This window comes from Drosophila grimshawi, unplaced genomic scaffold (genome assembly GCF_018153295.1).
Source record: "Drosophila grimshawi isolate 15287-2541.00 unplaced genomic scaffold, ASM1815329v1 contig_1369, whole genome shotgun sequence".
NCBI classification, from domain to species: Eukaryota; Metazoa; Arthropoda; class Insecta; order Diptera; family Drosophilidae; genus Drosophila; species Drosophila grimshawi.
The window spans coordinates 3,680,851-3,697,085 of record NW_025062891.1 but is presented as its reverse complement, the minus strand read 5'-3'; the positions used below and the strand labels follow the sequence as shown (position 1 = coordinate 3,697,085).

The following is a 16,235-nucleotide window of genomic DNA, read 5'->3' as shown; positions in this document are numbered from 1 at the left end:
TGAAAATTATGCTTTAAAAAATATGTCAAATATTGAAGCTTAAAATTAGATTCGAGTCGGAACAACTCGACTGATATGAAGTGCATGTTATACTTAAATTAATATTATAATTCAGAAAAAAAGCCTGGCAAATTTTAATTATTAATGAAATCAGCGCCGCCTTTGCTTTTAATATTATTTTAAGTTTTCACGTGCTTGGACATATTTAAAAAAAAAAACTTGAACTTGAAAATGCTTGAGAAGAGTGTGTTTTTTCTAGATTTTTAAAATACTTTGCATTATGTGATTTTGTGTGTGTGTGTGTCAAGTTATATACTCGCCATGCTGATTGGCCATTGCGTTGATTGGCTGCTGCTGCAGCCGGCGATTTGGCATCCCCATCCAAATCAGGTTCATAGGCAGGATTCGTAATGCCATCGATGCACTCGACCACAAATTTGTGATCTCGTCTTTTGAGGACATATGCCTGCGGTCGGCTCTGTAGCTGTTGCAACATGATTCTGGATTTATCAAAATTTGTTAAGTCGAATAAAACGAACGCGTTGCGATTTGGTTAACAACTGGTGCCTGATGCCTAATTAAATTGAGCTCGCTGAATCAAATTGATTTGCATTAGAAATCGCATTCAGTGGGGCGTAAAATGGGCCCCGGGGGTAATCGGTTTTATTTTGTTTTTATACGAAATTTGTGGGTGCGTCGTTTGTTTTTACTTATATAATTATTGTGTAAACACATTCTGGCAACATTTAGGCAATTGAATTAGTTTGAGCTATAAGTAAATTGGATAAATAGTTGTTCATTATTTTAGCCATAAAGTAGCAGATAATTGATTCATTTGTATCTGATAAATAAAATAAACAATGCTGATTTAAGCTCCACCCAAGTGGCTCGAGCGCATGCGTTTTGGGGCGTGGCTTCTGCGAAAGCTTAGCAACATGAACTTGTGTTGCCAGCAACTTGCCACATGCAGCAACATCCTTGCTTCGATATTGCTCCAGTTAAAATTGTATCAAAGCGCGAGCAGGTTGTGTGTGTCTCAGCTCTATCCTCATTTCAAAAATTATAATTTTTGTTTCCGGTTTGTTTGAAACTAAATCACATATTTTATTTCAATAATTCTTACTCGGCTGTGAAAAAATAATAATAGTAAATGTAAGTTGAAATTATTTGTAACAATTAAAATATTTTCAATCAGATAGACGAGCTTGTTTTTCAGTGTATTATTAAATTGATCGAATGACGAATCTTACTCAATTGCCTAATAGTTTTTAAAAGACAAAAATGTATTTAAATTGCTGCCCCACAATAAACAGCGCCCAACTTAACCGTTTGCCTTAAACCGCTCGTTTGGATTACGTGGACAAGTGTTTGCTTTGGCACTCTTTCGCGCCTATCACTCTCTCTCTCTCTCTATCTCTCTCCGTCGATCGTTGTGTGTTTGTGCAGTTGTATTGGTGTTGACGCTCAACGGTCCAAAGCTCCCAAGCAGCATAGTAAACGCCGACGCGACGAACGAAATTCCATCAGTTGCCTTGCGCACGTCGATCGTAGCAGTTGTTGTTTCTCGTTGTGCTTGCGCCGTTTTGCTCTTTTTGGTCGCCGTGTTTATATCCGTGTTTTAAACATAAATAAAACTAAACAAAAGGTATATTTACATAGTAAACAAAGTGCGCATACAAAGCTGCTGTTAATTGGTAGACACATCACAAAAAAAAAATTATAAATGAAAATTATACAAAATGAAAGCGCGTACTTTGATTAGCTGGCGTGTCTTTTTCATTCATATGCACATCGTGTTTTACACATCAGCGAATGTCGCACACAGCGGAAAAGAAAGAGAGCGCATTAAATAAGGGGACGTTCCAGCCGAAGAAAACTTAACGAAACTCACAAAACGAAAACGATTCCAGCAGACCTTGCTTATCTGCCCGGCCGGCCTACAGTAGTAGTGTTGTCGTGTTCCGTTAATCGCTGTTTGTTTGTTGTTTCAGTTAGTTGTTGTCTCTTTTATTGCTTTTGTCTATGGAAAAACTCATGACGTGTGCCTCTTTGACAGATGTAAAATATTTATGCTATTAGCGTTCAGCTGCGAATTATGCAGGCAACTCATTGCATTGGGCCAGTTGGTAAAAACCTAACGGTTTGGGCGATAGTTCAATGAACCAGGCCTTAAGTGAACCTCTCAAGTCAGGCAGCACCAACAACAATACTAAATAAAAGATACAAGAGCAAAGCAGCACAACACAACTGGTTTTGCCACACCAAAAAGAAAAGACAAAAAGAAGCAACAACCAGAAAGCAAGAAAGTAAGGCAGACTTCCATTAGCCGAAGATTTAATTCTCTGCAAAGACTTGGCCTCCAAAAGCTTGAGATTAATTTCATGATAACAACCTTATCTATTAGCAGCTATTAAAAAAAAGCTCTCATATCAGGTTCTAGCAGTTTACATAAATATAGAAATGCTGTCTTAGAAGAACTTGCCTAATTTCTTAATTAAGAGTGATAGTTTCTCAAGAAAAAGAGAGTTTTCCTAGCTATAACCTCTGCATGATGCGTACTTTTTCTGTTTCGAAATAACTGCATTAATAAGCAATCCAAATATCAAAGAGCAATCTCAAATAATATAATATCTAATTAAAAAAGTCGATTTAATTAGCCGTGGCATTCACATCATAACTGATTTATGTAACTCAGTTTGGTTACTCGATGGGTAAAGATCGGATGAGATGATTACAAAAGTTAAACGAAGAAGCAGCTGAGTCAAGATGTTAATGCCTTTTTCACGCAATTGTGCCGTTACCAATTGTAAGGTGGCCAGGTCTTTGCCCATATGCGGGGCTGCCTTTCATACATTAGTGAAAGTTTTGTGATTATGTGTTTTTTTTACATCTTATTGCCATTCATAATAGTCGAGTTTATATATTGCAAATCATTTTCTTGAAACGCTTTCTTCAACAACGCATTAATCTTACAAATGGGCCATTGACAATGCCCAAGATGTCCAATTCCCCGCTTTCATTTGCAATTCAAAAAACACCTACACAGAAAGAAAAAAAAAAAAACAAATAAATTTAAAATTAAAGCAATTTTAAGTGAAGAGTTTTCGAAATCCAAATTGAGCTTCCTAACCCATAATGGACATCGTCACCTTTTGCGATTTGCGGACATTACGCATACGTACCGTTAACACACACACACAGTGACACACACACAGACACGTACACACCTGCAATAATTTGTAATTTTGGCATTGCATAATCCTCTGCAGTTGGCTAAAAACCTGAAGCGAGCGGGCTCCGTAAATGAATTGTAGATTTGCATAATGACCAATTTTTCACTCTTTACGCATTGCGTTTTTTTTTTTTTCTTATTTTTGCTGCTCTTCTTTAATTTGTATTTCGTTTTTGTTGGGTAATTTTGAATAGTGTATGTTTATAATTAGATCACAAGTATTTGTTTAAATGTACTACTAATTGAATGATTTTTTATAAGCTTTCAAGTACATTTTCCATTACTTGATCTAATTGAAATATGACTTTTCGAATCATCTGCAAAGCCTTAAATCCTGTAATTAAAAGTAGCTTAAGTGCGCTTTCAATCATTTAAGTCTTAAATGTGCTAAATAAGTTCGGTTAGTAGTCGTAAACTTTAATCAGTTTTAAAAGCTATTAAATTTGTATACACGTCAAGCATTTTTATGGCTGAGTAAAAGCTCCGTGCCACGTTTAATGAGTTTTCTCACAGCTATCTAATGAAAAACAATTGAACAATTTCCATTTGCAGCCATGTTGAAATCAATCGTTTTCTCCTGCCTTCTGGTGGCGTTCAGCGGCGTTCACTGCAGCGATCTCAAAGTGGATGTGATCAGCAAACCCGAGTTGTGTGACCAGAAAACAAAGAACGGAGATTCGCTGACCATGCACTATACGGGCACACTGCAAGCCGATGGCAAGAAATTCGATTCGAGGTAAGTTGCAACACACACTTTTATAATGTCACGAGTTCAACGCATTAAAGCTGAACCGCGTACTTATTCTGCATAGAGTCATATGTGTATATACACACACTCGCACACATACTCGAACACACACACACACACGCACATTGGGGATTAAGCGTGTGCCGCATAGGCTTCGATGGCGGCTCATTGTCGTAAATTAGACGCCAACTGATAAGCGATCTCAATTGTTGGCCAGCATTTTCCATACGCTTTTTGTTTGTTGCTGTTGTTTATTGTTGTTGTTGTTGTTGCTGCTGTTGTTGTTGTTGTTGACAATGCATTTTGGCGGCCACGTCAATCGCTGCTATGCCACATTTGTTGCAGTTGCTTCACTTTTGCCCGAATTTATATTAAGTATACATTATGCATGGGGTGAAAAACTTATGAAAAGTCTTTGTTTTTCCCCTCAGAAGAGAGAGTGAAAGAACTTAAATGATTTTTCTCAATTTGTATATATATTTCTTTTCTTATCAGCGGCTTAAAAATGTATTTTCAATTTGGGTAATTTTGTGTACACTCCATGCGCCGCAGGCCAAGTCAATTAAAGCCCAAATCTTTGTTAAAAATATTAAATTTCTGTTGTCTGTCGTTGGGTCACTTTTACACACATGTTGCTCACTACAACCCCCCCCCCCCCCTCCTCTCCCTCTTGGCCACCAAATTACCCAAAACTCCGCTGAAATTCTATATTAAGAATGTAATCAATTTGACGGGCGCTGCATTCCCATCATTATCAATTTTGTCCTTATCTTCATACATATGAATAAACTGGCGAAACAAACTACAATTAAATCTGGTAAAAGCACAATATGTGCTACATTTATGTGAATATGTATTTGTAGGCATAGATAAGCTTAAATAGTGTAGAGAACCTAATATACCAGATTGCTGCTGAATATGAAATAAAAACTATGATTTTAGCATGGGGCGGTCTCCAATATGATTTACAATAGACGTGGAATGGGTGACATCACTTCTGTTTCCGTATTCATCTATTCATTGGTAACTTATAATGAACCACGCTATTTTTAGAAAATTCGTTAATTTCAACATTTATAAAGTAAAAAGAAAGTTTTGTCTTATTATTTTATTCATTTATCTATGATTTCTATCATTTATAATTTCGTCGATAAGTTTGTAACGTCTTCGAGCACATAAAGTACGGGATATATAACAATATTCGTATGTTTCTAGGGAAATGAGTTCCTCAGCTCTGAAGTTATCTCAAGCAGACTTGGCATATGACCGACTTTTTGTTGCAGGCAAAACATATATGTTGGAACAGGCAGTAGCCGGACATTATATCATATAGCCGTCATAGGAAGAGTCGGTCGAAAAATGAGTTGCAGTATAAAATACTTTTTAGTTTAACAAGATATCTAAACCAAATTTAAAATACGCATATTTTAATAATGCTTCTCACACTTGGACTAAAAATTATCCAGATCGAACTAGTACATCTTATAGCTCCCATAGGAACAACCGGCTGAAAGTGGAGTTTTTGTTCACACATCTTTTTTGTTGAATTATTATTATTGATATGATTAATATTAATATGATCCTTAAATCATTGAGATCGTTCTAATATATCGTTTAGCTCCCATAAGAAGAGTTTTTCAAGAAACCAACCTCTCATTTCGACAACAATCAATACTATATATATCATATAACTTTCGTAGCAACAATCAGTCGGTTTTTAGAAGTTTAGATGTCGTTTAATTTAAGTCCAGTCCAGTCTACAAGAGTCACCAAGTCATCAAGCCGTTCTTTCTTGTTTCTTTCAATGTGGAATATTTAGTTATATTTCTATTTAATACATTTGATTTGATTTATGTGACAATGTTTTTTATATTTTGATTGCATAACAGGGACTAAAGCGGTTCCAAAATTGAGTCTTTTGTGCAGGAAATCGTTTTTCTAATACGATTTGGCACATATGCTAAACAAAACACAAGACACACACACACAAACACACACACACTGTCTAGCTCTGTCTATACCTGTCAACACACACACACACACACACACACCTGATAAGATAGAGATAGATAGAGAGAGAGAGAGAGAGAGAATGATTCACAAATTATCTGAAAGTTTGTGTTGAAAGTTTGCAATTGCTGTTTAATTTAGCGTGCTGCCAACTCAGGTCTCGACCCGAACTCTAACTCAATCAGTGCGTCGTCCCAAAAAGATGTCCTTCGTTGCCAGCATTGCCAGCCCATCCCTCCCCCCTTCTCTGCCTCCCACTTCTCTGCCAGCCAGCCACTTGTTGCTGAAGTCAACATTTGCTAAATGCACCCATTCTCTGAGCAGCATTGGCTTAAATGCCTCGCCGCACTTAACCAAAGCGACAGGCAGGCACTTTGCCAGGCTTCCCAGTGCAGGCAGCGAAGGATGCTTTGCCGGTATGAAAAGAGGACAGCTTCCAGTTCTTCGTATGCAAAATTCTTTGGAAGCACACTCAGCCTGAAGCGTTGAATACGCTGCTTAACTTTAAAGTGTTTCTTTCTTTTATTTTGTGCGAATTTTTGTATTTTTTTTCTGTTTTGGTTAAGCCAAGAACGCCGGAAATTAGCTACCTTGCTACAGTCTATATATATGTATTTTTTCACTGCCTGCCGCCAGCTAATTAAAAAGCTGCAGATACCAAACTGAAAGGCTTAAGTGCAGATGAGGGCGAAACAGAGAAACGGCCTCTTTGTGCATTTGACAAGCCTTTCGCCTTTCAATGGCAGCTCGATTGCCTATTGAAGATGCCATTTGCAGGCAGCATGCCGAATGCTTCTTTACAGCAAGGATAATCGGGCAAGCATAAGCAGGTGAAAGGAGATCGACTCTCTCAGTCGACCACACACATATTTTCTAAAACATATCTCAACGAAGGATTTGAGAACCCCTTGTGAATTGTGAATCATTTCAGCGACCAGTTTTTAATTGATTTGGCTGTCAACTTCAATTAAGTAAAAGAAAACATTGTTAAACACACGCTGAGATGGATTGAATGATTGCAAATATATATTCAATTAGAATAGGTTTCGGTATGGAAAAATAATTGTTGCATGCAGTTTGCTGCCTTATTGCATACGTGCCTCACTGGACATTAAAAGGATTACAAGACTTGCTTCGACTACTACTACTACTACTACTACAGCTGGCCAACTAATTTCATTTCGCGAGCTTCTACAGTTAAATTGACATTGAAGAGGGGGCCCTTCGGCTAGTCGATAACTTATGCAATAATGAGCGTGGAGCGAGTCCTGTCACGTGCCTGGCTCCTTTTATTTTCATTGTTGTGGCCTGACATTCAGGCTGGCTGGCTGGCTGGCTGGCTGGCTGGCTGGCCAGAAAGGAGCCACAGCAACTATACTCATCCACCTGTCATTGGCACTGCCTCGTCACGTGCGCCCACACTTTGTCAATGGAGTTTCTCTGGCTGCTCTAGTTGATGCTGTCGCTCCTCTGCCAGCCAGGCAGCCAGCCTGCCAGCTACAGTAGCAGTAGCAGTAGCAGAGTAGACAGGTACATGCGACCAGCCTTTGACCCGCAGACCTTAATTTGACTGGCATAAATAATGCAGTCGTTCCGCTATATTCTAATCAGCCTGACGCGTAACATGAGCAACTTCTTCTCCTTCTCCTTCTCCTTCTTCTACCCCGTTTCACCTCATATGATATATGTGCTTATGTCTCTTGCCACGCCCACACCTCTGTCGCAGAGACTCGAGAGACTGTTGTCATTGTGCACGAAAAATTAATTTGTTATCTGCTTGCCGGCTGCTGAATTTGATACTTTCTTTAAGAAATTGTGTGCGTGGAAAGGATACCCAGTTGAAAATGGAGATGCGCCTTCAAAAGTGCAACTAGAAAAATATATTCCAAATAATTAGCTGTTATTTGCTATAGCTTCAAATACACAAAAGCATTTCAATATGATATTAAATTATATATGATATTAAATTAATAATTATATATATTATTATATTTAAAATTGAAGGATAAGAAAAACCAGAAGCCATAAAACTCCCAGTTTTATTTTTTTATTCTACAAAATTTGGTATTTAATAACCTTTTTCTTAACTAAAAACTTTTATACATATGACAAAAAAATTTTTTAAATTTTATTTTGTAAAACCCATGAAATTATTTAAGATGTTAAATATAAAATGTTATAAAAGACAAAACAGAAAAAAAATTGATATCAAACTGATTTCCTAATTATTAAAACTCTAAGCATTCATCCTAAATGATTAATTGATGAAATAAGTTTTATTTTATAATTGAAATAGTAGTATAATATTACAATTAATTCGAGTTAGTTTTCTTCAAGTGTGAAAAGCTTAAAATAAGAGGAATTTAGGAGAAGACGGCCGATAAATTTAATATACCAAATTGGTCTAATAAAATATGAGTTTTTCGTTGAAAAGTAAATGAAATAAATGAAGGCAGATAATTCAAATGCCAGACTAAAGAAAGAAATGAACTGCACTTGCAATTTATTACGCATACGCCACGTGGCAACTCAAAAGAGAGAGAGAGAGATATATATATTTATAGAGAGAAGGGAAAGGCAACTTGAACTTTTGCGAAGCGCATTGCATCTTGTAGACTATTAAAATTGCAATTTGCAACTGGCAAGTGGCAGGCAGCAGGCAGCAGGGTATACGCGGCACAACTGCAACTTGCAGCATATTGCACGAACACAATTTTTGACAAGAGGCAGACTGGCAGTCCAGTTGCAAGTTCCACTTTAGACCCACACCCAATCTCTTCGAGTCATATCTTACGCGCTGTCGTCGTCGTCGTCGTCGTCGTTGTGTTTGCATGATTTGTATGTGGCACCAACGTTGACTGCGTCAAGTGCAATTTAATGCCCAAAAGCGGAGCGCGTAAAAATAAGGCAAACAACAGTCGTAAACACACAACTGCTACAAAGTGAAAGTTTTTCTTAGCCACATAACCATTAGCCAAGGCAGACAACCTTGACTGTCACCAGTTTCAGTTCAACTTCAGTTTAGTTTTTGCACTCCACACACACAATTAGTGTGGCCAAAAAGCAGGAAAGATGCGACAGGCAGGCAGGCAGGCAACAAAGCAACAACGCAACAAAATGCGTTGGCCATGACAAGTTTGCTGTATTTTTTTCTGGCTTGCTGGCAGGCAGGCAATGGGCGTCAGGCTTGAGTGGATCTCTGATCTGATATCGGCACCTTGGCACAATTTCGCTCTTGCTGCTGAGGAAACACTTATGAGTACTTAATGATCAGTTCAGTTTTGCAGTCGGAAGGAGGAAAAGTACGAGCGACGCTTGCAACGACAAGCTCATTACCATATGCGGCAATCAGTTAATGTTGCTGCCACACTCGCAATACAATGGCGCAAAATGCGTTTTCTGTGCAAGATTATCAATTCCAAGTTGAACAAGCTCCTAGCTTTCATTTAGCATTATTCCTTGGTGTTTTCTTATACATCAATTAAATAAATAATAAACTAAATTTTAAATTAATAACCAAATGAAATAAATTTGTATTTCAAATTAAAATTGAATACATTTCGAAGTGATTAATTAATAATAATAAAGCTTACATTTAATTTACATTCATCACTAATATAGACCAGCTTTCAGTTAGCATTATTCCTTGGTGATTTCTGATACATCAATTAAATAAATAATAAATTAAATTTTAAATTAAAAACCAAATGAAATAAATTTGTATTTCAAATTAAAATTGAATCGAAATGATTATGTAATAATAAGAAAGCTTACATTTAATTTACATTCATTACTAATATAGACGACCACAGTGGTAGACACCCAAGTCTACCCCTACCAGCAGCGTCTGGCGTTTCGATTTCTTTTTCTTTTCTTTTTTTACAAAAAAAATTGCCAAAAAATGGAAAACGTCTTCAGTTGCTGCGCACATTCGTAGATAGCTTAAATAATTAATGTGCTTGCTGCAAAATATGCTCTTTTCCTCGCATTTCTTGACTGTTTCAAAAAAAAATAACAAAAAAATAAATAAAGAGAAGAGGTCTGCAACAATTCGTATAGGTGGCACGTGATGCTGCCGCACAGCGGTTGCATAAATTGTGTGCGGCCCTCAAAACTTGAGCCAGCTGCGAATTGTTCGCACATCGAGCAAAGTTTCGAGTCCGAGGCAAAACAGACAAAACTGCGCCTTGTGCTGTGTTGCAAGGCTTAATCGCTGGCGTTTCTTGTGTTTTTTTTTGTTTTTTTTTCTTCTCTTTTTATTTATGCCTCTTTATTTCGGTGGCAACTTGTCGCTTCGAGGTACCGTTGAGGTTTTGTGGACGCATATTTGATTTTATAACTTCGGACAACGACGCACATAAAACGAGGTCATCAATGGGCGCCCAGGCAAAAGGATTCAATTTGATTGGATTGAAAGGCGACTGTGTGTGTGTCTCTGTGTGTGTGTGTGTAGCTAGTGGCATGGTATGATTTAGCAGCCTAACTCACACTCGCTTCACTTCCTCTGCCCTTTCTCTCGGATTGCGAATCACGTAATGGCTTAAACGGATGTTGCCCATCTCTCTGCGCCTCTCGCTCTTTTTGGCCATTGAGCTGCATTTTAAATGCGTTCGAATGCATAAAAATTCCAATGGCATTGCTGGGCTGGTCTCTCCCAAGCCGAATGAAATCGAAACTTATTAAATATTTAGTGATGCCAGCACAGCAACGGCACAGCAACAAAAAATGAGTTTACATTTGCTGTTTGACTTGATGATAATGCGCGGCTCATGAAAAGCAAACCTTTCCTCCAAATCGACGCAAAACGCGCAGCAAACGCACGCAATTCGCACAAACAACATTTGTTGCTCAAGCTGCTTCAGCTGCTGCCGTGTCCAGTTTTCAAAAACAAAAAAAACACCTGTGCAATTGAGTGACCCACCAGCTCAGGCCAGCCCACCCAGAGCCACCCTCTCCAGTTGGCTCTCCAAGCTGGCAGTTTATTTGCCGTTGCGTCAGCCGTGCAGCTTCATCAATTTTGCATGCTTGGCGACCAGTTGTGCCGGCGAGGCGAGGCTGGCGACGGATACATGGCTATTGGACATGTAGTTGGTTGACTGAAACAATCAACACATTTAAACGATTTTTATTAATTTATTCAGCGCATTGTGCGCCCTTAAACGCTTTAATTGTGGCTTAATCATTTGTACAAAGCGGCATTTAAAGCGTTTTTAAATTTACATTTTTACAGATGTAAGGCACCAAAAACATTTTCGGATATTTCAGTTAACAAAATTAATGCTGTAAATACATTTTAAATAAGGCTAATTAGTTGTGTATTTAATTATTTATTTTTATTTAAGTCAGTTCTTGTAAAAGTCTAACATATTTTGTAATATTTCTTTGGATTGAGTGCTTCCATGTGTGTCTAGGCAACAACATCTTCTTGCTTAACTTGTTCCTAAATTTACTAACTGAGTTGGCTAATAAGGGGGCTTCCCAGGGTGGCTTATCGCTTCTTGGCTAGTTCCGAGAACTGTTCTGGAGATCTTTTTACTTCCTTCTCCTTGCAGCTTCTGCAGCAGTCCCTGTTATACAGCTTGAAGTCTACTCTATTTACCTGAGTTGGGAGAGCTTCTCTCGCCTCTCTACACTCCAAAAAAAAAAACAGTATATTGTCTTTTCTTGCGCCCACTCATAACAATTAACATTGATCAGTGATATAAGCCGTGACAAGCGGCTTTCTTTAGCTCACATTTATTGCTGTGAATCGAATAAATTAGCAGGATTCATGTAAGTCTGCTCCCCGCTCCCCGCTCCCCGCTCCTCCCTCTCGAAATCCCACAATCCCCCAATCACCTGTGCGTGCTGAGTCAGAGTAACCCGAAGAGACAAACCGTCAGACAGATATAAAGACAGACACATATGCGAGGCGCTATAAAATTTTCACATATTACTAGAAATTCATGGAAAATAATGCAATAAAAATTCACAGCCAAGCGTCGAGTAGCGTCTGCGATTGGTACAAGGGGGGGAGCAAGTGGAGGAGGTGGAGGCTGGGTCTCAAGTGGGTGGGGTTGTTGTGGGTCTGTGTGTGAGTGTGTGTGTGTGTGTGTGTGTGTCTTAAAGGCCGTAATCCCCGACAAACATGCACAACTGAAGAGCGCCCCGCGTGTTGTGTATTTGTGGCTGCTGCTTGACATTTGCTTGCCATTTTTGGATACACTTGCCGCAAGGGTTACAACAATTTTTGCATGGGTTATTTTTCTGCTTCTTATTTTGCTTACGTATGTTAAAGTATATATGTGTTATATGTAGTTAAGTAGTTGTATATAGAACTGATCAGTTGAACAAATTCTTGGGATTCTATATGCTATGATAATACTATAATTTAGTATAATACATAAAGCATAAGTTAAGTGGCTTTAAAACAAGTCCAGCTAGTCTTTTTTTAGTTTAATTTTTTGCATTGCTCAATCAGAAATCGAGTTACATGTTATGACGATATTAAAATATTATATAAAGCTATTGTTTATTATTCTCTCTTTATGTTGTATGTAAAAAAAGTCTTTCTCTGGTTGCTGGTCAAATGTTTTTTTATATTTTATACTGCGACTTTTCGTCAGAGATTCACAAATAAATCTCTTCCTGAATCAGTGAATAAAGTAAAGAGAAAGATATATTTAAAATATATATAGCGACGATCTCCTGCAAGATGGGTGCTGATAAAAAATAAAAACAGATTTCCATATTTCAGTTATTCGCAAGAGTATTCAAAGTGCAAATAGACAAACACCTTTCGCTGCTTGTTTTATTTGTATTTATTTTTGTTTTTGTTGGCAGACAAATGTTGTGGGGTTTTTTATTTCATCAAGAGATTTGCAGCACTTGAGCAGCGAAAGCCACAAGGACGACGAGGCTGGTCGCGAGCATGCGGACGACACTTTGGTTACGCTCCAACTCCTTGGAGCTTGGAGCACTTGAGTAGGTAGCACTTTTTCGGTTGGTTGGATTATTCCACGGGCAATGCCAATTCGCATGCCATCATCATGAGCTGGCACAACTTGTGATTCCGCGCAACAAAAAATAAGCGGCAAACAGGCAGCAAACCAGCAGCAAACCAGCAGCAAACAGCATGTAAAAATGTTTGCAAAATGCCCAAGAGATGTACATAAAATATTTAACAGACACCGCGGAAAAAAGGGAGATAGCTGGTGGAGGAGGGGGTGGCGGCAGGGGGAATGAGGCAATAGAATTTTGTTGAGAACTTTTTGCCAGCCCCAAAGTGTCGTCAGCAACGCTTCATGTGGGTGTCCTGCGTCCTGCGTGCTGCGTGCTGCGTGCTGTGTCGTGTGTCTTTGTTAATCATTTGTTGGGCTTGTTGCAATAATCTGTAAGGCGCTTGCAGCTCTTTGGCTCATTAAAAAATGATCGTCAACTGGGGATAGGTCTTCGGGTAAGGCGAGGGGAGGGAGGAGGGAGCCACACAAGTTTTACACAACAGACAAAGTCGCAAAGTTTTCCAAATACAAACAACAACAACAACAACGGGAACAGGAACAGACTCGAAAGTTTTCTTTCTAGGCATGCCCAAGTGACACATTTCCAATTGCAAGTTCATTTCACCAGGGGAATCCCCGAAAAATGCACACATTTATTATTCAAGTTCAAGCTGAAAAATCCAAGTTGTAGTTGGAAAATATGCAAAAAATACAATTGACAGATTTCTCGCATCGAATATTGATATCAAAATTCAAGTGTATTTGCCGCTAGCAAGGCAAACTTTAATCAAAATACGAATTCAGCTTGTAAAATCTGACTGATTCCATATTCTGATTCTTTACTCGTACTTTTTAGAGACTTCCCATGGAAGTTGACATTATCTTCTGTAAGTGTCCAACTTTGTGGTTATTTTAATGTGATATTTTAAAGTCTATTCATATATGGAATGTGTGCTCGTAAACAGCATATAATAATCATCAAATTATAATGACTGTATTTCATTGCAACTGTGCCACACATCATACATCATACATCATACTCAAGTCTCCCCGATATCTGGCGGGGTGCGGGGCTGTTTTCATGCATACCTGAACAGCTGATTATGATAAGGTGTGCCGGGATGTAAGTCTAAGGGATGTCGTCTTTTATTTGTGCGTTACAAATTAAAGTAATTCGCTCAACTTAAGCAGCGTCGGAAGCAGGGCCATCAAACAAATAATTTCGCGTTTGTTGAGCGCATTTTAAAACCCAACACAGCAGCCAAAAACAACAACAACAACAACAAACCCAACCCCAGCCCCAAGCAGACATAAAAAATGATGTATTGTTTTAAAATGTGTTTTTTGTTTCTTTTTTTTTTTGTGGCTTGACTCTTGATTATGTGCGAACTGCAGCCCGTTGACAATGTCTATGTGTGTGTGTGTGTGTGATAAATGTGTAGTCTGTTTGAGTGTGTGTGTGTGTTGTGTGTGTGTGAACAACACTCTAGCTGTCTTTGCATGCCACACCTCTCCAAAAACAAGCTGCACTTCAAACTTGGCGACTAACAAGCGTCCAACAATTTGTCTGCAACTCTTTTTTATCGCTCAACTCACGCTTATCTTTCTTCTCTCTCTGCGTTTTTTACAGCTTCGACCGGGACCAACCCTTCACATTCCAATTGGGCGCTGGCCAGGTGAGTTAAACTGTCCAGTTGAGAAACTAAATTCAGATTTCATCTAATCAGATTTCGATAGCAGATTAAAGTCAATAAAATGTTAAATTAATTGCTACAAAAATTGTTATCAGCTATGAATCATAGAAACTTTTATAGAATAAAATGTTTTACAATCTGATTAAAAGTGGCAAACTTGTAGAAAGTAGGCAATTCTCATTTTCTACATTTAGTCTAGATTAAAATTCGATTTAATTCGTCATTTTTTGCATTCACAGGTCATCAAAGGCTGGGACCAGGGTCTGCTCGACATGTGTGTTGGTAAGTTTAGAATGATTCCGAGTCCATAAAAGCGCCTTTTAAATAGAATTTATTGTTTGCAGGCGAGAAACGTAAGCTGACAATTCCGCCCCATTTGGGCTATGGCGACCAGGGTGCTGGCAATGTGATTCCGGGCAAGGCAACGCTGCTCTTCGACGTGGAGCTGATCAACATTGGCAATGCGCCACCCACCACGAATGTGTTCAAGGAGATCGATGAGAATGCCGACAAGCAGCTGAGCCGCGAAGAGGTAATCGTCTATGTATGGATCGCACATTTATCAGTATTGTTTTAGTTGTACACTCTATATATGTGATATATCCGTGGGTATCGGTTTGGCTACTAACCACCTCATATTCTTCATATTTGCAACATCAAAATGCATATTCCTAACCGATTTACCTCTCTTTGCTTGTGAACGGCTTAGGTCAGTGAATATCTGAAGAAGCAAATGACGGCTGTGGAGGGTCAGGATTCCGATGAGCTGAAGAACATGCTGCAGGAGAACGATAAGCTGGTCGAGGAGATTTTCCAGCACGAGGATAAGGACAAGAACGGTTTCATCTCGCACGCTGAATTCTCCGGTCCGAAGCATGACGAGCTGTAGAGCCTCGACTAGGACAAGTGCTTAAGTTATATCTATCTATAACTATCTATGTATAAATACAAAAGAGAAGAAAAAAAACAAAAGCAAAAACAAATCTAAAAACCAACAATATGCGACACATTAACAGACAACAACGACAAGAAAATACACACATATTCCGAAATTGGAAAGAACGAGTGGACTGACGCCCCCCTTTACAACTCACTCCCCCCTCTCCACTTTGGGGGCGCTATTAGTGGAATATATCATTTTTGGCAATATCATTCATATCTGTATATACATATTACCCATACACATATATGTATTTATAAATAGGATGTTAAGCAATTTTTGTAACAACTCTCTTCCACTTCGATTCAATTGTCCCAGTTTTTTGTATATGCTGGGAATGCTCAATGGATGCGTTATATCTTTTTTATATACATTTATAGGTTGTTATATTAAAGTTTGTAACTTATTTGTGTTGTGTCGTCTGCCAACTGAAACATTTTCTTTAAGTTGTGTACAAGTGGAAAAGTAAAATTAATAAACAATTTTCACAATAATTTAACAAATGTGTTTTGATGATCGGAATAACTGGGTAAGATAAGATTAATAACAGAATCAGTTGCTATCCAAAATAGGAATTACTAGATAAAATAGTTTATTAAAAGCTGCTAAATATATTTAGTTATAATTTCTG

General features: G+C 38.3%; 1 protein-coding gene across 1 annotated transcript; it reads left to right on the top strand.

The window, feature by feature from the left end:
* The first annotated feature begins 1,530 nt into the window (after positions 1–1,530).
* LOC6559939 (FK506-binding protein 2) lies at positions 1,531–16,098 on the top strand. Its single transcript, XM_001987247.3, has 6 exons — positions 1,531–1,645; positions 3,785–3,968; positions 14,601–14,646; positions 14,904–14,946; positions 15,009–15,196; positions 15,374–16,098. Exons 2-6 carry the CDS (start codon positions 3,787–3,789, stop codon positions 15,551–15,553), a joined length of 639 nt encoding a protein of 212 aa, XP_001987283.1. The 5' UTR covers positions 1,531–1,645; positions 3,785–3,786; the 3' UTR covers positions 15,554–16,098.
* The last annotated feature ends 137 nt before the right edge of the window (positions 16,099–16,235 follow it).